The 22,922-nt window shown below is 34.6% G+C and overlaps 1 protein-coding gene across 3 annotated transcripts in view; it reads right to left on the minus strand.

Annotated features, from left to right (window-relative positions):
- Positions 1–22,922, minus strand: part of unc-5 — a 152,226-nt gene that overhangs the window by 55,927 nt on the left and 73,377 nt on the right. For all 3 annotated transcript variants that reach the window (XM_065345714.1, XM_065345712.1, XM_065345713.1), the window contains exon 4: positions 8,081–8,362. In XM_065345714.1, coding sequence (XP_065201786.1) covers positions 8,081–8,362 — 282 coding nt within the window. The remainder of the gene's footprint in view (positions 1–8,080; positions 8,363–22,922) is intronic.

Genomic DNA, 22,922 nt, shown 5'->3' on the forward strand with positions numbered 1-22,922 from the left:
GAAACTAATAAATTAAAATACTCATTGTTACCAGCATGTTGGCGGATTATCAGTTTCACAGATTATAGAAAACCATTTAATTCCAAAAGCTGAGATTTTAAATTAAATTTTCTATACGAATGTCTCGGTTGATGTAAATTTCCGAATGGGGTGGTGTTTTGTCGAATATTTATACGAGGGTGAGAAACAACCACCAACGACGAGTCGAGGTTTTTATATTCGTCTTATGGTCTAGTTTCTTCCTTCAGGTGGGTTGGATGCAATTCTTTGTGGAATTGACACGTCCAATTTGGCGGTGGATGGCGTGATTGGAATTGATGTCTTTGAAAATAAATCACCTCGTTTGAGAAAGCAAGTAGGAGTAAAAAAAAAAAAGGAAAGAAGATTAATAAAGATGTAAATTATCGGCACGTATGGAAAAAAATACAACTCCATTTAAAAACGAGTAGGTACATAAGTACCTATCTACTTACTTATTTTTCGCTATTATTAATAAAGTCGCCAAAGTGTTGTTTCGCGTAGAAATAATTGATCACTTTAGAATCGAACATGAATTATAGCAATATAACGAAGCGAAGAACCATGTCAGATGTCTAGTTCGATACTCAATCGGTACATGAGAGAATCTAGTTACACGACCCCACCGTCGTCGAAAGTCCACCACCACGACATGTCAAAAATAAGAAGCGAAACTTTTCAAATAGTGAAAGAAAACCAAACGTACCAGTAACATGATTTGTTACTTCTAATTAATTAAGCAAATGAGTGGACGAGTGGCGGTTTGTTAACACGACGGCAGAATTAATTAAACGATCTACTCGGCATTAATCTTACAAACCGAACCGCCTTTCAAGCTCTTCCATTTGAAAACCTTAAAAGCGATGTCCTTCAGGCCAAAAGACCGCATAAAGCTTTCTCACGGAGCTGTTTACTCGCAGATACATCGGTATTTAATTAAACCGCGTAAATTAATGGACCGAGCCCTTTATTATGCTTTAAGCCACGAGCCTCGCATATAAGAAAGATTTGCGCCACCAAATTTATAACCTAATAAGTAGGTATATCGAATTAATCGGATACGTGGTGTTCGCCTTATCAACCATTATTTCTTAACGTGATCTTTTATCGTAACTCAGCGTCAATTGAGTTCGATCATTTTTTTCCTCGTCCTTTTTTTCGCGAGGGTAAATAATACAGCCGTTGAATAAGTGTATAGGAGCTTTCCTGCTTTGCTCTCAAAATATACCTACCTATGCTTTATTTTCCCAACCAAAGAGTAAGGAGAAAAAAAATCGTCCTCGAGGTTAATACATCGGAAATAGTGTAGATAAAAAAGCTTTCAAAAGAAATTACGCGAAGAAAATGAGAGGAGAAAAACAACAACGCCAAACAAACGAAACAACATTACATATATAACTTATACATATTTAATATTTAATAAAGGGTTCGAAAAACTACCCTCGCAAACGTTACTTTCTTTCGTTGCGAGAACAACTCACAAGTATAAGTAGGGAAAGTCTTACGAGCGTCATTTGCTTTTTCAGTAATATTTTCTCAAAAACTTCTTCTCTCTTAACCGACGTACATTTTTTATTTTTATAATAGTTCTCAAGTTTGAGTAAAATTTTGCAACAACAATCAGCTTTGTTTTATCAAATTATTAAAGTATAATAGCTCCTCCGCCATCGTAGCTTTGTTGTAATTTACAATTTTTCTCCTCTTATACTCGTAACTCAACGTTGAGAAATTATTGCCACGGATTTGATGTTGTGTACCTACCTACGTATACATGGAAACTTTTCAAATTTACCGCGAAATGATTAGTACGCTTGCAATTTATTTTTAATGTCAACGCCGTTCGTGGGTAAGTAGGAATTTACATAAAGTTGATTTTTTACATTTCGTTCAAATATAGGTGAGTGGATTAGGTCTGCTACCGACCTGCACAATTGTTTGCACTTACAAGATCAAGGATTACACTAATTTTTTTGACCGAGAAAATATGGCTTTGGTGGTCACAATTGTCGAAATTCTTCCAAAATCGTTGCATCTTTTCAAAACCACGACAAAATTTCAAAATTCTTGAAGAATTTTCATTTTTGAAAAAAAATTTTTTTTGAAAGAAGTCACCTCAGTGATTTGAAATTGACGTTCAATTCTATTTGTGCATCAACTTGAACTAAAAAATGAAGTCTGGTATTTTACTCAATTAAAATTGTATAATCTCGATTCAAAAATTTTAAATGAAAGCTCAACTTTTCATGACAGGTAACAATACTTGAAAGTTACCACTTGACTAAAAAAATACATTTTTTTCTTTTCTTTCTAACAAACTAATTTTCAAAAAGGAATCTTATCACCCCTAAGGAACCCAAGGGTCCACAACTTTCATAAAAATTCCAAAGAAATCTTGAAATTTGAGGAAGTTTGAATACTGGCTCATTGGAAAAATTGAGAAACTTTGAGGAGCATTGAGGGATTGAATTTCAGAAAATGGGTAGACATTCGAAATCAACTATAAAGGCTTCTTTGTTTAATTTAGCAAAGTTGAGATATTGGTAAGAGTGAATTCATTTCTCGAAAAAAAAATGAACTGGGAATGGGTTGGAATTTGGAAGATTTTCCAACTACACAACAGGTTGAAGTTACAGTCATTTAAAAGCATACGACTTCCAGGTGTAATTTGAGGAGGGACTGTGTAAAACATACTTTAGTAATTTAACCAACATTTTAGACCAGCGTTTCCAATTTTTATTAATTTTGTATAAACTTCTCCTTTAAAAACTGTAACAACAACAATACATTCCTCTTTGTCTTTCCAGCTCAGTATCTGCAATCAACTGCTACAGTTATCATCGAAATTTCCTTCTCCAATGTTGACGCATTCCTTCTCAACTAGCTATACAAGTACATGATAAGCAATCTTCGTTCCATATTCCGTTTCTCGTTCGCATTTGAAAAGGTTAATACGCCGTCTCATGTCAGCGAAATTTAGTAAAATTATATACACGTCTGAGGGAACCGTTTTGTTACTGTCGGAAAAGTAGATTTTACACCAAAAAGAAGTCTAACGCGCGATTTAGCATCTGTTTAATGTTGATATTACTAGACGAAGTGCACTTTGTCTCGATGAACAACTTATATGAAAAGTTGCCTTGTGCTGTCGAGCTTATGAAAAGAGGAATGAAAGCAGAATAAATACGTCTTTTGTATGTCGCCTGTGAAAGAACTCCTAAGCTGGTCTTGATGAGTTTCGCAACAGAGAAACCGTCGTTTTGGTCACCCCTTCAGAGTGTATATTCGCCCATTTTACATTACGCTCGCCGCCACACCGAGCTTCTTTTCAAGAATACTAGAAAATATCCAAATGAGCTGTATTAATCATAACCACCAACTCTTCTCGTCTCTTTACCTTCTTCCCTTACCTCTCCTACTTTGTAATCTTCTTCGTCAAGCTGTACTGTAGGTAAGTATAAGACTCGGTGGTATGTTTTTTATACCAAGTAAATTTCTTAGGTACCGTTTTACAACGGAATATTTTCACTGAAAATGGGCTGTTTTATGTTACCATAGTTTATAATCGATTTTAAATTAATATTTCATAATTCTTCAGCTATATATACCCAGATATTGAAAATATTTCGCCGTTTGTTACGAAAATGGCGCGAATATCGTCTCTTTCAATTTCTTCCAGTAATTATTGTACGTATAATAATCGATTTCGTCTTCGTTGATATTCAAAGTTTCTCTAATAATGCTCATTTTTAACATAAAATTTTGCAAAATATTTGATAATTTTCCCCTCTATTTTAATTACCCAATCGGAATTATTTTCAGCAATTTCTTTTTCGAGTTAATTCACAAGTTTTTTTTTAGCAGCAACAGAGGAGGAGAGGAGGAAACAGACATTTCATAAAACCACGAATTTTTTTATGGCAGATACATTATAAAACAGCGCATTTAAAAATTTTGTCTTTTTCCAACTTTTTACCGAAATGACGACAGAATTTCTAACGCGGATGTTTCGAATTTCTTTCATTTTCTCATTGTATTTTTTTGAGCTGTCGTGAATGACGGTGATAAAAAACGTCGTGTTGATACAGCAAGACAACTGAGAGCAATCCAAATAGCTCGAAAAAAGGGGAGCTTTATACATGGGGTACAACTTGTGAACTAGCCTCGAGCACAACGTAAAAGCAACAACCACCTTATTTCGGGGTAAACGTTGATAATTTAGTTGGGTTTTTTACAATTAAAAACATATATAATGTGTTTACGTAACAAAAAACAAAAAAAAAGAGCAAAAAAAGTACTTCGTTTTATAATTGCTTTCGCTTGTAAGGCTCGATGTGGTTCATTTTGAAATGGCAATTTTCTAAGATTATATTCACATAGTAAAGGTGACCAGTGTCGGTAAATTTATACCGAAAACAAATCCTTTTTAGTGGCGAAAAAAATTAAACCTTTATACGGCGTGCTCTTGTTCTCGCCTAACTGGCATATGGCTTCATATATTTTAATTTGAGAGCTGGTCTCGTGTGGGTACATTCTTTTAGAAAAGTTTTTACGATTACGTCAAGCCGTAAAGGTCTATAAAATGACCGCTTCTTTGTAATAAAGATAGCTTTAAGCTGTTTGCGAAAAAAAGAAGAGAGAAAGGAGAAAAAACTGAATAAATATTTACCGATTCGCGTCTCTCGTCGTTGTTTGGTAATTTTCCAAAAGGTAAAAGAATAGTAGAAACTGCAAAGGACAAATTTCAAAACACGTTTGGCGTTAATCTATAGTTAGCCTGCATTTTACGGAGTAGGCAATTTTATTAACGGTTTATTTGGATGATTTATAAACGGACGAGGATGGGGTAGAGAAGGCGGGGTCTTACGACGAGTGAACCGCAGTTGGCGATGGCTGCATGATCGAACGTTAAACTATACATAGGTATAGGCCTACGCTCGCTAGACTTCACGACATGTGTTTTCAACCTGTGTAATACATTCTACGAAATTTTGTATGGTGTAAATTAGTCAATTTCTAGAGGTAGGAAACGAATGCCACGGGATGTTTACTGGATTGACGTGAGAAGTGACGAAGGTTCGGCGATGTGCGAAGTAAATGAAGATATGTGATGGGTGTTCGTGTTCAACAAGATGACGATGTTTGGAACTTATTCGAAAAGTTTTAGTCGACAGAAATATTATGAGACGTTACGGTAGGGGATTCTTGTTTATGATTTTGAAAAGGCACGGGAAAGGGGTGAAATTGAATCGGTTGAACTTCTTGAAAAATTATAATTAGAGTAAGGTAAGGGATTTTTTTGAAATGTCTCCTGATTTGTAAGTAAGCAGCTCAGCATGTTTTTTTGTTTTTTTATGTTTTTAAATTCCAATTCAGAGTTAACTCTTTGCTCGATTCTTTTCAAAAATGGTAGGAAAAACCATTCAGAAAATCTATGTAAAATCACAAGATATACTCAGCAAAATTGGTAACTTAGGTAATGAAGATTTATCGACTTTTTTGGAACATGAGAAAACGATTTTTTGCAAAAAAAAAAAATGTTTAACCTACTTCTAGAATTAAAAATTTTCAAAACTTCTGTCTGTGCTTCGCTCGAGTCTGTTTCTTTTTTTAGCCTTGAAATTTCATCTACATACAAGTTTTAAAAATATCAAATTTTGAAAAACATCGTTTTATTCCTCCTCGGAGTAAAAGTTTTCGAAAGTTTTTGCCTTCGTTTAGTTCGAGCTATAGACACTGGACCTGCGTATAAGACAACCAACTGGCAGCCATCTTGGCAAAATAACCTGAGTAACGCCAATTTATCCCGCTGGGTGATCTTGGCAGCGCTGTACTTCAATTTTGCAGGCAACAGGGAAAGATTGCGCGCGCAGCCAGGAGTTCCTTCCGGACGACTACACAACCCTCCCTTTTCCCTGTTGCCTGCAAAATTGAAGTACAGCGCTGCCAAGATCACCCAGCGGGATAAATTGGCGTTACTCAAGTTTTCCTTACCGTTTCCGTTCCCCTCGGCCTGCAGTTGGTTGTCTTATACGCAGGTCCAGTGTCTATAGTTCGAGCCAATTTGTTTCGTATTTCCAGGGAAAAAATTCTGTAAGTATTTTTTGATAGTACTAACGATTTTGAAAAGAGTAGAAAAACATTCAAACTCCTTAAAAAGGTCATCGATTCAGAGTTCGATTTTTTTTTCATAAGAGTTTTGGAGGATTCGAGTTGGGCATATTTTGACTCTTCTGAAAACAAGTTGAATCGACTGAATCTGCTCATATCTCAAAACTGTTTCAATTTTAGACAAATTTGATTTCGGGATTTTAAAGAAAATGAGTATGCACCTACCTAGGAAATTCAAAACCAATAATAATTACTTGAAAATCTCGCCATTGAGCTTTCACAGTGAAAACACAACTTTTCAAGATGAATACAAAAATTGAAAGCTATCCGTCAATTAGTGCATCACCGCTCCTCGAAGGCTTTCCAGCTCATTGTGAAAAAAAAACACGAAAAAATGACGAAATTATGTACTTGTAGTTCGACTAGTAATTTTTAAAAAGAATACGAAAAATGCCAAAAAATTCCAACTTTGTCATAATGGGCACATCAGGCTCAATACTAACCAAAACTATGATTATTGATCATCAAATTCAAAATGGACCATAAAAAGGGTTTAAATGGTGCCTACGATGCTATCAATAAGTATTCGAACCATTTGAACAAAAAGCCTGCAGTCACCTACGCATTAAAAAGAGCAATAACCTTTAAAATCGAACGTAATCGGGTATTTAAAAAGCACCTTTCATCGTCTTAAGAACATGGTAGAATATTTTAACGGCTATTCTAATTAAATTCTTAATTATAGCACGTTCGAAACAGAAAGCAAAATTCCAATAAGGTTACAAGACTATTTCGCGTATACTATACGAACGTACCTAACGTTAATATTTTAATAAAATCTAATCTCGACCAATCATGAAACCTTAGCTTTGTGGTTCAAATGCCGACATTCAGACTACCAATAAAACACACAGAATACCGAATTAATCTAAAAAGCCAAGTTACAATTTCGATTGCGATTTCGTCGGTCGAGTATACCTACCTATATCTATGCATTACGTAAAAGGAATTATACGACTTAAGCGAATACTAGCGAGTCTTTCAACGAAAGTTTCAATTCACTACTCATCGTAGTTGGTAGGTATAAGTTTTCGAGACATGGTCGATTTCCGGTCCGGCAGCCGACGGCGCGGCGCGGCGATCGTAGAAATCAGCGTAATTAAAGAGAGGTATATAATGGTCTTAAATAGTGTTCAGTTCGATATGCCAGGCTCGTGGTGAATTTGCGTCGACATCTATATAAAAGACGAGATAAAAAGTTACCCGGTATAATAGATTTAAATGACCCTAGATGATCGTAAAAGTACATGGAAAAAGTTTGTCGATTAAAATACTGCCGTCGCGTCGTCGTACGTCTACGTAGGTTAGGTACCCAGCAACCACACACACACACACACACACACAGACAGACGAGTGAAACCCACCCTGATAGTAACGTAATCGAAGTTAAAAACTTTACCAATGCAGTGGGAAATTTTCAAAACACATTTCGAAATTAATACAGTTGTAAAAGTCATGCAGTAAAACTATCGCATAAAGTGAATTATTCGTCGAGCAAATACGAACTGAACATTATGTGGTCATATTTAGTTAACGCTAAATAGTAGCAAATAACACAGGTTTTCTGACTCGAGTGTGTAAATTTCCAGCAGACTGATTTATGAGTAATTTCGTACAAATTATTGTACAATTGAAATATTACCATCGCAACCTGTACTATATAATCTATTTGTACGTATATGTACGATCTTGTTTTGGATTCGATTCAAAATTACAAATAAGTATTTACTTACTATACTACGAAACGTTGTAATGTAAATATTTTCCAATACTCTATGTCCGTTTAAAAATAAGATTTGAATTAAAAACGTATAAATAGGCGATTCTCTTTCTCCTTCGATCTTATCGACAATAAAACATAGTATATAAATACAAATATGTGCTGCAAGCTTACCGTATACTGTTAACATGGCCGGCTCGCTGGTTCTCTTGGCTGCGATGTTCTCAGCAACGCAAGTATAATTGGCTGTGTCTTGCAACCGAGCTTGACTGATTAACAGGTGGCCTTCGTTGGATAGAATTATATTCGTATCGGCCGGATCCAAAGGAAGATTGTTTCTCAACCAGTAAACTTTCGGCGGCGGAATGCCCGTTGGTGGTATACATCGCATTTCTACTTGTTTGTCTACTTCGACTCGAGTTGGATACGGTGGTGTTTCGAACTGCTTTTTCAGAGCTGTAAAAATAATAAATAAAATCATTAGTGGTGAAAAAATTGTCAGAAGAAAAGTGGAAATATCGAAACATAATCTAGGCGAAAAGGAGAGAAGGAGAGGGTGATGTAGAACTCATTTCCGAAGTCATAATCACAACCCTATATTTAAAACAAATCCTTGTCGTTGGATCAAATGACTTAAGACTTTAAAGTTTTTCCCTGCGCAGCGAGGAGCGATCAGAGGAGACGAAATAATTGAATTACAAAATTAAGTTGAAATTGACACTCAACAATATAAAAACCTCACAACGTTAACATTTTTTTTCTATTGTCAGACCAGATCACAGGATGTCTGTGATAAGGGTTGGGAGAGTCAGATCGAAAAAGTAAGATATGATATTCAGTCTCAGCAACTCAAAAAACCTATTATAATGAATATTTTACACTGTACATGGAAATACATAGCAATGATCCGTACGTTTACCCAAAAATTCAAATTTCTAGCCTCAAAAGTGGAAATTTTAAAAACTATTCTAGGTAGGTACGTATTGAAATAAAGCAGATTAAGATTTCTTTGAGAATTTGAAAATGAAAAATTGTTCAATGATTGTCTCATGAAATTCCTGCAGGTTGTAAGAATATACTGTATTCGTTTCGTATCAATTCCAGAAATTCACCAAAAATTCTATTCTTTGAGTTGGATGATCTGAGATTTTGAAATAGGTAGGTAAATGTCGTCTTCATTTTAAAGTTCAAGAAGCAATCTGATTCTACTTCGACAGGTCGAAAGTCGAATGCGTATGTTTTGTCACGATTTAAATAGGTCAGAAGCACAGTTCTTGTCCAAATTACAGAAGTTCAAGAAAAATTTCAATTTTTAAAACTCAAAATTTCAGTTTTATGGCTGTAAATTGCAAATTTAAGGCTGAAGTTGAAAATATTGTCATTTTTGAATTCAGCGCTGAATTTTGACCCATTTTAATAGGTCGCAAGGACATCTTATTTGAAATGGTTGAAATGTTTTTCCCCCTAGACAGTCGTAAGTTTGCGTAACTTCGAAATTGCACCGCGTCCTACCGTCCTAGTGTACTTACGAACCATTTTTTTTAACGAGGTCTCGTTGAATTCATAATACGTAAGATTACGTAAGTTTGGTTGTGAATTTATACAATAATTACCTAGTTGAATAATGGCTGAAATTGTGCTAAAAATGCTCCTAAAATACTACATACAATAAAGTGCAATTTTGCAATGGGTTCGATATAGTTTGAATATACAATTGTTTGAGTGTAGGCCGTAGGGGTTCATCGTTTTTGTGACTCTCCGTACAAAGTTGAGAAAAAGTGTGTTTTTTGTTCTTCTCCCTCTATTGTGCAACCAGGGATTGACAAATTATAAGGTACATCGAAATCTAGCACAAATTTTCTGCGACCAGAAAAGTCTGTGGGTAGATTCGATCACTCTTTGAAAACAGAAAATACATGGATACAAAGAAAACACTATCAGGACGATTCGTTCCTTGAAAGAGATAACTCATGGTTCATTTTCCATTACTGAAAGTCCATCCTAAATATGTATGTACTTAATATTCAAATTATCTCATCGCAACGAGTTTTTTAAATGAAATCAAAAAAATATTATTTACATGCCATTAAATTGGGAATTAAAAAATAATGTCGAACGTAGCAGTACAGGGGCTGTCGGTTGTCAAATCGAGCTTGAGAAACTGACGTACTCCTGAGGCATAGACAGTTGAGTTCCTTCCCTCTTCAATGACTCGACCAACGCTGTAGAAGAATGCAAACGAGACGAACAAACTGGTACGAGATGAATTGTTGGGAAGTTTAGTAGATCATGTTAAACAATAAATTTCAAACTGTTAATGCATTTTAAATTGAGCAAATGGCCGTAAGAAAAGTGTACTCTCTCTTTTATACAGCATTTTGTTGAGCAGCAAAGATGATTAAATACGCGGTAAAAGGCACACAGTGCGGGCCATCTCGTTCGTAGTTGTACTGACGGCGCATATGCTTTTGCTACTATTCATTCATCATGTTTCAGATAGGTTTACGCATTTTGTCAGGCTTGTGTTGGTTTTTGTGATGCGGTACTCCGCCCCGTCATTTGCAACCCCCAAAGTACATGATAAATGAACGATTATCGTTATTGTAATTACATGCAACCACTATACCGATCTAGTACGAGAGTACGATGCGTTAGTGATGCTGATGGTTTTCGTTCGCCGCCGAGATGTGTTTGTTTTTTGGGAGATACACTTACTCCTCAGTGCTCACTCATCAAGCGTTATTTGTTCGCTGACTGGTATATTACGACGACAAATGTGAAGCCGCCGCCACCGCCGCCGCCGCCGCCTGGCCGCACAGTTTTCGAGATGCCATTAATTTGTTCCTTTTAATTAAAATTTTCACCCGCTGGGTTTTTTTTCTCCTCTCGCTGCAGCCTTTTTTTCTCTATTTTATTTCGGTGGCGTTACAGCGTGAAAAGAAAAAAAAGAAAGGTATAAGAGATACTTCTTAATTATGAATATCGCTCCGTAGCCTATTTCACCTCCTCCTAACTTAACCGCGCTAATGGATTTGGTCGTCGGATAATTAAGATTCTCGCCGGAGAAGTTTTTTTTTCTTCTTTTCTATTCGATTAAGCATTTAAAGAGTAAGATAGTTTTGGTTTTGTTTACGTTGTAAGTATACTTACGCTTTTCGAGCGCGTATATTAAACGTGTATTCGACAACGCAGAGTGGACCTCCGCCTCCGTTTGATAACTCGATGCTGTTGTGGCTGTATTACTATATCGTAGCAAGGGACAAGCAAAAACAAACACCGGCAATCGGGTAGGAAATTTAATCTTTTTGTTTATCTTACAAGATATACGTTTAGAGTCTGCACTCCATTAAGCGCTATCATAGTTAAACCGCGTCCTTGTTGTCTTATTTACTTTTAGTTTTCGGCTATAGACAGTTTTTGTGATGTACGGTCGCGCTGCTCGTACTGCTCGGTACTACGTATTTTCCAGATATGGACAATTTACTAATCTACGTTGAGTATAACATAAGTACACTGCGACTGAGTTTACATTACCGCAAACTTTACACTCGATAATTTGAGGGTTGCTTGTAAACAGCACTTAGACTTGTTTTGGTACTGATTTATATCCGATCCTAAAGGCTCGCCTCCATTTCTAGCTGTATAGTGATAAAAGCTGCGACGATGGAAAAATTTTACCGCCGCTTGATTAGCTAGTACCTAAAACTTTACCAGCAGAGCGGCGTACAATTTACGCAGTATACGTAAGCCTTTCCCTACGCCATATTGATGACTGTAAATGATAGGTTTTATCGGTACCGAATCCGCGCAACTTTTTGAGCCGATTAACAACAAAATAGTACCTAGAGAAAATTATATGTACGCCAGTAAGCCGATACCGAAAAGTATCGAAGCCACTTGGCTTAATTTATTGCGGTTTTTAATCAACTTTAATTACGTCGTAGATGCGAAAAGAGGGTCAATTGATGTAAATTTCAGTTCATTTCAGTTTTTTTTTTTTTCTGTTTGAGTAAGCTTTCCAATGGCACATTTTTATTTCTATCGGTACATAATGGAACAGAACCACGGAGTAAAATGCATCAGAAATACGAGAATGAATCTAAAAGTAATCTTAATATCTGTCTATACCTACTGAATATTTTTCATGAAATGAGAAGGATAGAGGATAGATTATTTGATTGACTCCAAGCCTCCCCTCTACTTTTTAACATGCCTACGTATCTGATTGAATTTCTATCATGTCTTTCTTCCCTCAACACAGTTGATAAGCCTACGTCTCTTTTTCGTTTCAAAGGCAATCGAAGCTGGCAACAGGCACAGGAGCAAAATTTTCCTTTAAATTCCACGATCATATTTGAGATTTGCGAACTAAAAATTGTGATTGGGGATCAATTCGTTAGTCGTTACACACAATTTCTTAGAACCTTTTTCTTTCAAGGAGACGGGAGAAGAAGTTGGAGGGGTCAGAAAGGTCATCTACGTAAAAAATGAGTGGATTCGAAAACCAAACAAAAAGACACTTTACACGTCAATTTTCTTAATTTTTTTAAAAAAGTAGATATTACATTACATCATTTGTCTTTGTTCAAGAGTATTAATGGGCACCCAGAAGGGCTGAATTGAAAAAATGACACAATATTCAAACTCAACGCGTCAAAAAATAAGCACCGCCTAATTGTACAAGCTGAATTAAGAATATAATTTCTTGTGAGGGAACCATAAAAACTCGTCAATCCCTATTGAGCTGCAGTTTCATTTACTGAAACATCATGCTTGCCATCAAAATCCAATTACATATGAGCTGTCAAAATCCATTTTTTGAATTTTGGCAACAAAAAAATAAAATTTATGAATAAAATGTGTTGAAAACGTGTTAAAATCACGTAAAAACACTCATAAAAGCGATAAATAGGTAAATCATTATAAATCAATAAAAACTGATCAAATTTCAATAAAATTGACCGAAATTAATACTGGAAGACAGTCGGTCAATTTAATTTTCTGCAAAAAAAAATAAATAATAAAAATAAAAAATCGAGAAGAAAACTGAAAATTGGTCTCTTTGCCAGCGTCACCACCTAATTTTCTCATGTTAACAACTGACTATAAAAATCCACTCAAATTATTCGCCTACCCATTAGACCATCTCAAAATATATTTTTTAAAACAGATGCTTTGCTGGTGTGTCGCACGCGTTCATTGAAGCGTTACTTTTAGGAATATTGTTATCAATGGGAACCAAGGAGGCTGGAAGATGATCATTTTAATAAGACTACACGAAGTACATCTAGGTGTTAATTCAGGATCACGACCATGTCAGTTTTTTATGTCACTCCGAATAATACCCAATGGTGCCTTGTTAACATTAGAGTCATAGAGGAAAAAGAATAACAAAACAAAAAATTAATAACAATAGCAGTTAACTTCGTAACCTGTCGTGTTACCATAATATTCTAAAACACGCGTCATGCATTTATCCGCATATTGTCTTTGTTATGTCTTTTAACATGATAAGTAAGACAAGATTACTAAACAATGGTAGTCGTGAAATTATATTCAACTCGAAACAGATTACTTGTATTAGACAAATGCGTGTCTCTGCTACAAACAATTTATATGCATTTACCATTTCACAATGTAGCACCTTATGAGATGGTTAAAATGCTACTCGTCTGGTATAATTAGAGGCATCGCATCGTACCGAAGCTTGAAAATTTACCATAGCTAAGAATACCAACTCGTCATTGTATTATTCATTTTTCTTTCTTTTTTTTTCGAACATGGTGAATTTTTTTCTCTTAAAAACAAATTGCCTCCCGAGTTTACAATTTTGCTATAGATAATCAAGCGAGAGAAAAAAAATCGTAAAAAGAGTACCATAAAACATGAGACAACGTAAACCAGAACACTTTAAAAATACCGAAAAACCTCGCATAATTACAATGTGTATGAATATAAAACATCTTCAATATATCAAACACAGTGCAATTTAACGACACGTACGAAAAATTTATTACTCGTGTTTTACGCTTGGAATTCTCCTGACGAGGAGAAGTGGTTGAAAATATGCTGCCAAAACTATCTACACTTTGATATGCGGGTTCTATTCCTTACTTTACTTTTTTTTTGTTTCAATTTAAAAACCGACAAAAAATCGATCGAGTTGCGAAATTAATTTCGTACTTTCGATTTTATTTCACGCGTCGTTGCCTCGTGCTCCTGTAGGGAAAGTGTCGAATAAAAAAAACATACAGGGTGGTCCCAATACTTACGACCGTAAAAAAACGCAACACTTTAAAACAAAAAACTAGACAGCTAAGCTTAGCTTAGCTGCAAAGTGTGCGTAGCTAGCTGCCTTTTCTACAGCTATAACTGCTATTACATAGCTAAGTAGTGCATGCCTCTTAATTTTTCAGAATTCTCATTATCTTCATATAGGTATATTACATACAATAATTGAAGAGCTCTATTCCAAAGTGGGATGGATTTTTCAAAGTAAATTTTTCTACAAGTGATTGTTCTATGTCCAAAGAAAGGAAAGGTGCACCACCTTTGGAAACAGAACAAATTTCAGTATCAAAAACTTTAAAACGCATTTTTTGGAGGAAAAAATGACTTAACCCACTTTGGAATAGAGCTCTTCAATTATTCATATCATTTTCAAGTTCACATTATCTACAACTTATTTTTAATCAATTTTTGGAATTCTCAGTGTCTCTAAATGACAAATTTTCAATTTTTTTTTAGAATTTCCATTGTCTTCAAATTTATAAAATTTCAAACCAATTTTCAGAATTTGCCTTTGATTCTAAAATTATTAAATCATATAAAATATGTTAAGAATTCGCATTGCCTCTAAATAACACGAAAAAAATATGGGTAATTTTTACAAAAAATGTTTACTACATATTTAGCACAATAACCAGATCCCATACAAAAATACATAATATAAGTATGATAAAATTTGTTTTGAAAATCAGCAATTTTCAACTGTTCAGTTACAATAATAATTTTTACTGTAATCTTATAGTAAAAATCATCATTTTAATAAATTTTGCTATAACATTAGTAAAAATCATTTTGTTTTAATAATTTTTATTAAAGCATGATAATAAAAATTACATTAACCAAGTTGTGTAAAAATTACTCATTTTAAAGTAATTTTTATATCATAAAAAGTAAAAATTACTCATCTCAAGGTAATTTTTACTGTACTTACGGCGCTATAGGTATAGTAAAAAGTATTTGAATAAGTGAAATGAAAATTCATTTAGCAAAATGATATCATCATATTTCACAGCTTTGTTTTTATAAATCAAAATGAGGGGCTACAGGGTTCAAAATTCGTTTTTTTTTGCACCAGCATCATGTACTCACTCCACAGCATTTACCTATCCAATATTTCCAACGAAAAATCCGTCACCTATACCTACCTACCTGATGGGGATTCGAACCTGGGACCCTACAATTCCTATTCCTACCTACATGCCTTAACCATTCGACTACGAGTTCACATGGTGGGTTAGGGCATTAAAAGAATATATTTGTTGGGTAAACGCCCCACCAAACCACTCCCACTTGAAACATACAGCTAACAGATGAGGGGTGTAACAGGGTACAATGAGACAGCTGATTTGAAAAGCGGAGATGGAATAGACTGGGGGTATAGCAGGGTACAATGAGCGGCAGGTGTTTTGCAAGTCCCCTTTTCCCTTTTTTAGGATTTAATGCATTAAAATAATGAACTAAAATTGCAATTACTCAGCAATTACCCATCCGAATTGAGTGAAAAATAATCTATTCCCTCCGCCTTAATGATTCTCAAATGGTGTCCAATAGGTACAAAAAACGGTTGGATAGTTTAAGAGAACATTCATGTATAATGAAATTTCATTTCTCAAAGCGAAACCAATAGTGTGCTACGCACACTAAAAATGCTGCAGACAAAATACATATGCCTTAAATTCATTAATCTTTAGAATTATTGATTCGTAGGTATTTTTTAAATATAAATATAGCCCAATGGGGCATTAATTGGATTTCATTATATCCACATATTTTGAGTGAATAAACCATCAAGAAGAAAATAGGTACCTAGAATAAGAGAAGTGAATGAAAAAAATTACGTTATTAAATTTAATTGAAGATAAGAAGAGAAGTGCCTACCTATGCAAAAGAAAAGAAACAGAAGAGATGGGAACTTTGAAAAAAATTGCAAATTTGCCCTTCAAAGGTGAGGTGTAGCTACCAAAAAAATGTATCATTGGGTATTAGAACACAATTTGTTCAGGGCTAATCATTTTCCTGACTGATTATGACTCCATATTGATAAACCTTTACAATTTCCATACCCTCGAAAGGTTCTTTGGTGAGTTCTGACAGTTTTCTTATTGAACTGTTTTCAGTTGTTGTTGGTCATATCACCCTGTATATTACATAAAAGTAAAGTTGTTTTTTATTTTATGTTTTTTTGTTTTGTTCTGAAATGTGAAAATTTTCCTCAATTCCAAGTTTAATTAATCGACTCTTTCAAAAAAAAAAAAAAAAGAAAAGAAAACAACAACGAAATGCAATAACGTTGAATTATCTTGGAGCCTTTTTTACAAGTCAAGGTTGTCTGAGAGAAAGCTTTCTAGGGTGTCAAACGAGGTGAGCGCATCTTCGAGGGAAAGTTTTATCAAGGTCTCTGCACCTTGTCATACGTTGCCATTGCTGCTGCCGCCGCCGCCACCACCACCACCACCGTCTGGAAAGGTTTGAATATACATGACAGTAGAAATGCAAATCATCACGAACCCCTTCTACACGGGGAAAAATTTTCGCACATATTTGACGCTGAATAAACACCAGCGACAAATTTTTTTCAAAGGCGCGAAATTATTAGCCAAACTGTGAAATACCATCGTTTAAGGGGGTGTGTAAATATGTCAGACAGGCGTCACTTGTGAATCCAATTACGTAACCCTAATGCTGATCCGTTGCGAATTTATTTCTTTTCGCTACCAATAAACTTAACGATGTATCAGCTATGGATTTTTTTCCTACATAGTTTTAAAATAGATTCTTTTTTATCGTTAAATACACATCTATAGCAACTTTTTGGTTAGTAGTTTTTTTCTCGCTTCCTCTGGTCCTTTACTTTTCTTTTTTTATTAATTGATGTTTACGAAGGAAACTTTTTCATTGTACGAGATCATAAAAAATACTATAAACTTCAACCGCACAGTGTACCCGATGCTATAAAAATATCAAATCAACAAGCAACTATTATTGATAGCAGAACGCCCCCTAGTTTTAGTTTACATGCTTGTTCGTCGACTGTAATTATGGAATTTGCGATTTACAAACTCGATTCTTTGAAATTTTTACTTCGAGTTGCGCAAATGGATTTTTTTTCGTCGAAAGTAATCTTTTTTATGTAGACAAACTATACTGAGAGATGTGGTAGAAAAAAGTTCTAATTTATTGCATTGTATTTCCCACCACTCCTCTCCGTCCATCCTTTATGTACACTGCAAACTCATTAAGAGTATGATTTAACTCTATGCAAGATGATGAGAAGTGCACTAAATTAGCAAGATTTGCCATTTGACAGGTCACAGATGAAGCTGCTCTTGAGAGTAAACATTCAATTCGTACTTTGGAGCACTGTCTATAATGCAGACAGCTCTCCTCTCCCCCTGAGAATATTATGGAATACGCTTATTGCGAATTTGATTAAATTAAGATGATGCTGAACGGATTGAAAATTTGTGAAGAACTTTATTCCCACAGGGGGTTTCATTTCGCAGAGTTGATAGAAGCGGAGGATTTGAAAATGCATCGGATAGCATTTCACAACATGCTTTCTGTGCATTACGAACATGATCTTAGAATATTTGTGCACACATTAATAAATTATTGTATGCAGTTGGAAAATCTACGAGTTTTTCAACAAAATGTATAGCTAAGATTTATGTGATTGCACTTGACTTTGATAAAATTTGAGTGATGTTTTAATTTCAAGATTTGTCAATTTTTCCCAACAGAATTTTTCCGATAGGTACCTAAATTTATTTTAGAATGCGTTTTTCATTAAAACATAATTTTTTGTGTTTTTCCAATTTTTTAAAATAGTACTTCCTCAGAACCAAAAAATTACTTCTAAAGAAATTTAATTTTTTGGTTTTCTACTTACCTGATGTGAGTTAATTATCATTTTTCCAAATTAGAAGATAATCGCATCTGATAGAAATAAGTAGGAAAAAAACGAAAATTTATAATATGTTTTGAAATTGCAATAATGCACATATTTCAAATTGATGTTAGTCTAGACGTGAATTTTAGACCTGTAGATCACTCAAATGGGAGGTCAGGGATTCCCAACTGGTGTATGAAGTGCAAGAAAAGCGTTCTATTTAAGTTTGCTAAAATCAACAAAAAAAAATGGCACGAATCAATTAAAACATGGAAAGAATTGACGAATTTTTGGTTCAAATTTAGGTTCATGATGCAGCTACTTAGTTGGAAATTTTCGTGATAGTAAGTATACTACGTATTGCAAACAATTTTTTTTTACTGAAACTGACTAATATAGACGAGAAAAGTTGAGAAAAATCAGTTTTTTGTACCCATGAAAATTTTTGAAAAAATGTGTACATAGTATACACATACAACCAAGAAAGATGCAAAATGGGCATGAACGCAAAAAGTTTCATGGTAGGACCTATTTTTTTTATTGAAATATACCTATCACACTGAAAAGCTACGACAAGAATTTCAAGAAATGACCTATCTTTTGGTCGATTACACAATATACGTACAAACGAGTAGGTACATAAAGAGAAGAATTCCAATCCTATACCAAAGATTGAATCTATGACAAGGTTGATCAATTGAGATCAAAAGCCATAATTTTTCAGTTCGAAAAAAAAATCGAGCATTATCACTCCATTAATCTATCTCCGCTAGTTCGCCCATCGTCTCTAGTTTTACGTAATAATTTATTTTCCGTTTCATTGATAAAATTTTATAACGGTACGAATTCGTGTAGATACAAATAATAAATCAACGAAACAAAATAATTACATTAAATGTCCGCGTTAAACTTTTTCCTACATTGAAACAAACATTTGGACGGTATCCAAAAGATGTCAAATTGACGATCCAATGGCCGCAGAGTGAGAGAGATAGAAATATCGCTATATAGACCCCAAAGATTATATCCAAATTAAAGTAAACGAAAAACCATAATACATTAAAGTAAATGTTTATTTTTTACTCTTGGTTTACTCGTAACTTTTGTAAACCAAGATGTGGCTTCAATGTCAAACATGTTGCTTTTTTTACGCGTATAAACCTGTTGAAAAGTTTATTCGTCGAAAAATTCACGCGTGCTGGCGGATTTTACGTACAAGAGTAAAGAAAAATTTCTTTTCTTCGCGATAGTTATTCATTCAGAGAAATATTTCGTCGAAATAAATACCTACAACGAGTTATCGTGTAGACATATCAAAGATGAAGGGTGATGGAGGGGCGCGGGGCGGGGCTTTATTTCGAAGCCTAATTACACCTCCGAATCGTAGATTTTACCACTTGTTAACATGAGAATGGTATGGTATAGAGAAGAATTCCAAGACTAAGCAACCTACCTAAGTCTTGTACAAACATAAACACGATGTATCTCCTATGTCAATGGAAAATATTTCTAACAATGACGAATGGCTACAATAAATCATATCAAAAAATCCTCTACATAAATGAGAAAACTGTAAGTAAGCCGAAGCTGCAGAAGGAGAAGAGTAGAGGTGAAAAATCTACCACTAACACTTTTGTACACTACGCACCACACGCGTTCCGGTGCATTAGGATATTTCTTTCTTAATTAATACAAACGTGACCGGAAAATTCAAACAAATTCACACGTGTTTTCGTTCAAAGTCAAAAATTCAATATGATGCTAGAATTTTTGACATGTGACGTGTAACATTTGTTGATATGCGATTAAAAAGCCGAGAAAGGAGGGAATTTGAAATGGTGTCGTTTTGGTACAGCGATACTATGCCGGGGGTAGGTATATAGGAGACCTCCATATTTTAAAGGACGAAGACGACTTTAGGGGGTTTTATTTATAAGTGGCGGTTTACAAGCAGGTTATCTGGGGCTCGTTACGAAATCATAATAATATAATATCCATTTTAAACTAATTAACAGCACTCGAATGGGAGGAGTTGTTAAAATGCAGGCGTAAAGTGTTACGTTGCTTTTTACCCGAGTGCCAGTTCTCAAATGACAAAGTATTTCCTGCTACGCGTCGTCTAATGAGAAAACTTTAAGCAGCCTTGTAATTATTAAAACTCGAAAATTGCGATGCTCGTGTTGCTGCTTAAATTTATATCTACATACCTTTAGTTTTTTTTTAGCTTTTGAAAGCGTTATAAAGGTAAATATTAAAAAATATTCGCATTGACGTATTAGGAGAACTTCGCCGTAAACTCTCGGTCAGACTGTAGAGTAAAAGATAGGACCTATTCAACAGCTTATAACGATGTCGGTTTGATAAATAACATACGTCTTTAGTTTTTTGGTGTTGAGAAAAAGGCTGAAATTAATTGAAGTCATTTAGGCGGTAAGGGAATTTTTCCTCTAAATTCGTGTTTACTCAATTTCACGCATACTTACCGAGAAAATACCAACGTCGCGTCTCAGAGAAATGCCAATCATATAAGACGACGTACCCGAGAAATGTAAGCTCCAAGAATGTTCAAACGTGATTTCACGCTATACTCTAAATTTACTTCATTCCATCAGGCGAACGAGAAAAAAAAATTAAAACTCATGAAATAAAACTGTTTGAAATTATGTAGGCTATAATGAAAACCTATGGAATAGTGAAAAGACATTTTCGCCCCAAGAAAATTTTTCAGAATTTAATTTTTAATGTCAGTTTTTGCAATAATTTGTTTATTTTTTGTTTGCGAAGGCTATTCAAGTGAAAAAATCAAATTTCGAAAGACTGAATAAAATAATCGTGAAAAGAGTGGTGTATTTGAGGGCATCTTTCTTTTTGTAGTTATTGGAATTCGATTTTTTGACTGGATTTTAAGAAATCTAATTCAAGAAAATTTTTATTTGGCCAATCACGTTTTTATTTTTTCTCAACAAGGAGCGATGGAACGAGGGGCAGGAGTTTGAAAAATATCGATGACTACATATGGTATTGACTTTTTGAAAGACGTCTGATTTGTAAGAGTTACGCGCAGCTCCAAAAATCTTCAAATAATCGCCGATTTCATAAAAGGATTTTTAATTTTTGCAAATCATAATTACAATGGAATAATTGCCCGACTTGTAGAAGTAAATGTTAGGTATTTCGTTGGTCGTAAAACTACCCCTTTAATTTCGAGGGTAGGAAAACGTTCGCACATTTTTTCAATCTGGGCTGCTTTAAGTTCAGGTAAAATATTCTTAAACTTCAACAGAATACCCGGCAAGCAGAACAATTTAGAATGTTTTCTGAACAAGCGATTCGAGAATATCTCAATACACTCATGTGAATGATTCGCGAACAAAAAATATTTTAGAGAAGTCCCACGAACGATTAAATTTTTTAAGTGATGCAACATTGATACTGGGGGTTCCGGAGCAGTGAATTCAAACCCGATGATGGAGAAACCCAAACAACGCAAATGTAAATTGGTCAACTGACCCAAGAAATTGAAGGGACAAAGTTGTCAGATACGTATTTGTTCAACTCCAAAAATATTGAGGACTAAAATGTTATCAAGCTATTTCTTAGAACTTTGAAAGAAACAAAAAAAATACAGTACATACTATACATAAGTTAATGCTAGGTATAACTATTTAAAAACTAAGTAGGTAAGTATATTAATTTTTCCATCACCACAGTCAGTTTTTTAGTTTAAACGTGATTCAGATATTATTGTAAATTCGCACACAACTTCATTCGTGAAAGTGGGTAGGTATAGATTGTTTCACAATACTATACAAAAAAATTATTCAATTCAGTGGCGCATTAGAAAGAAGCAGCGCAACAACCACTAGTAGATACTTATACAAGTTGATAATAACATAAATGTATTATTCTACAGCTACACCATCAGCATCGTGTCTAATTACGCCTATACAAGAAAACTTGCGGGATTAATGTCAACAATCATTAAAACATATTAAAATATAAATGCTCAAGTTTTATTTACTCGTATTAAAATCGTGTAAAACATATCTCGCAGTGCAGGTTTAATAAGGACCCGAGATGCTCATAAACTAACCTCATTAGTAGTCCAGTCTGGGCCGCACCAATAAAATATTCGACAAGTGGACAAACCGTAATGTCCTACCGCATATTCTAACTATATCTTTTATATCGTTTCCACCCATTATATGGCATCATTAACAATACGCACTACCATTTAATTTACATAACTTATATACAATTTCTCTAGCTCTTAGTTTCTTCACACATCTACATAGGCACACTTGAACCTCAACTAAACCCATATGTAGTTGATGGGTATAGGTACTTCTTCTCAACATACTTATTACTAAGTATATAAATATTCCACTGGTAACACGAAATACGAAATACATATAGGCTGCGTAATTATCACATAACCTAATCTTTCGATCACCTATAATTTAATCAACGAATACTCAAAAAAGATCGTTGATTTTTCTCCCGATAGGTGCCATGGAGTAATTATCCAGCTCCTTTTGCTAAGTCTACAGAAACAAAATTCTAAGAACTTGTGATCTCTAAACGAATGATAGAAAATTGTTTACATTATAGGTATATTTTTTAATCAACTGTATACACAGATATACAACAAAGTTCTGGTTACGTAATAGCTTTGCGGTGGTATTGGGAATGGCATCGTCTCGTATGTAACTGTAAGTATTCGAGCGCCCAAACAAACAAGCTATCCGGTTGCGCATCAAAGAGACGTGAGACGTCACTAACAATATTAAATGAAGCTAATCGATCAAACACAAATTCCAACTCAGTTCGGTGAAAGCA

Source organism: Planococcus citri, chromosome 1 (assembly GCF_950023065.1).
Source record: "Planococcus citri chromosome 1, ihPlaCitr1.1, whole genome shotgun sequence".
Lineage (NCBI taxonomy): Eukaryota > Metazoa > Arthropoda > Insecta > Hemiptera > Pseudococcidae > Planococcus > Planococcus citri.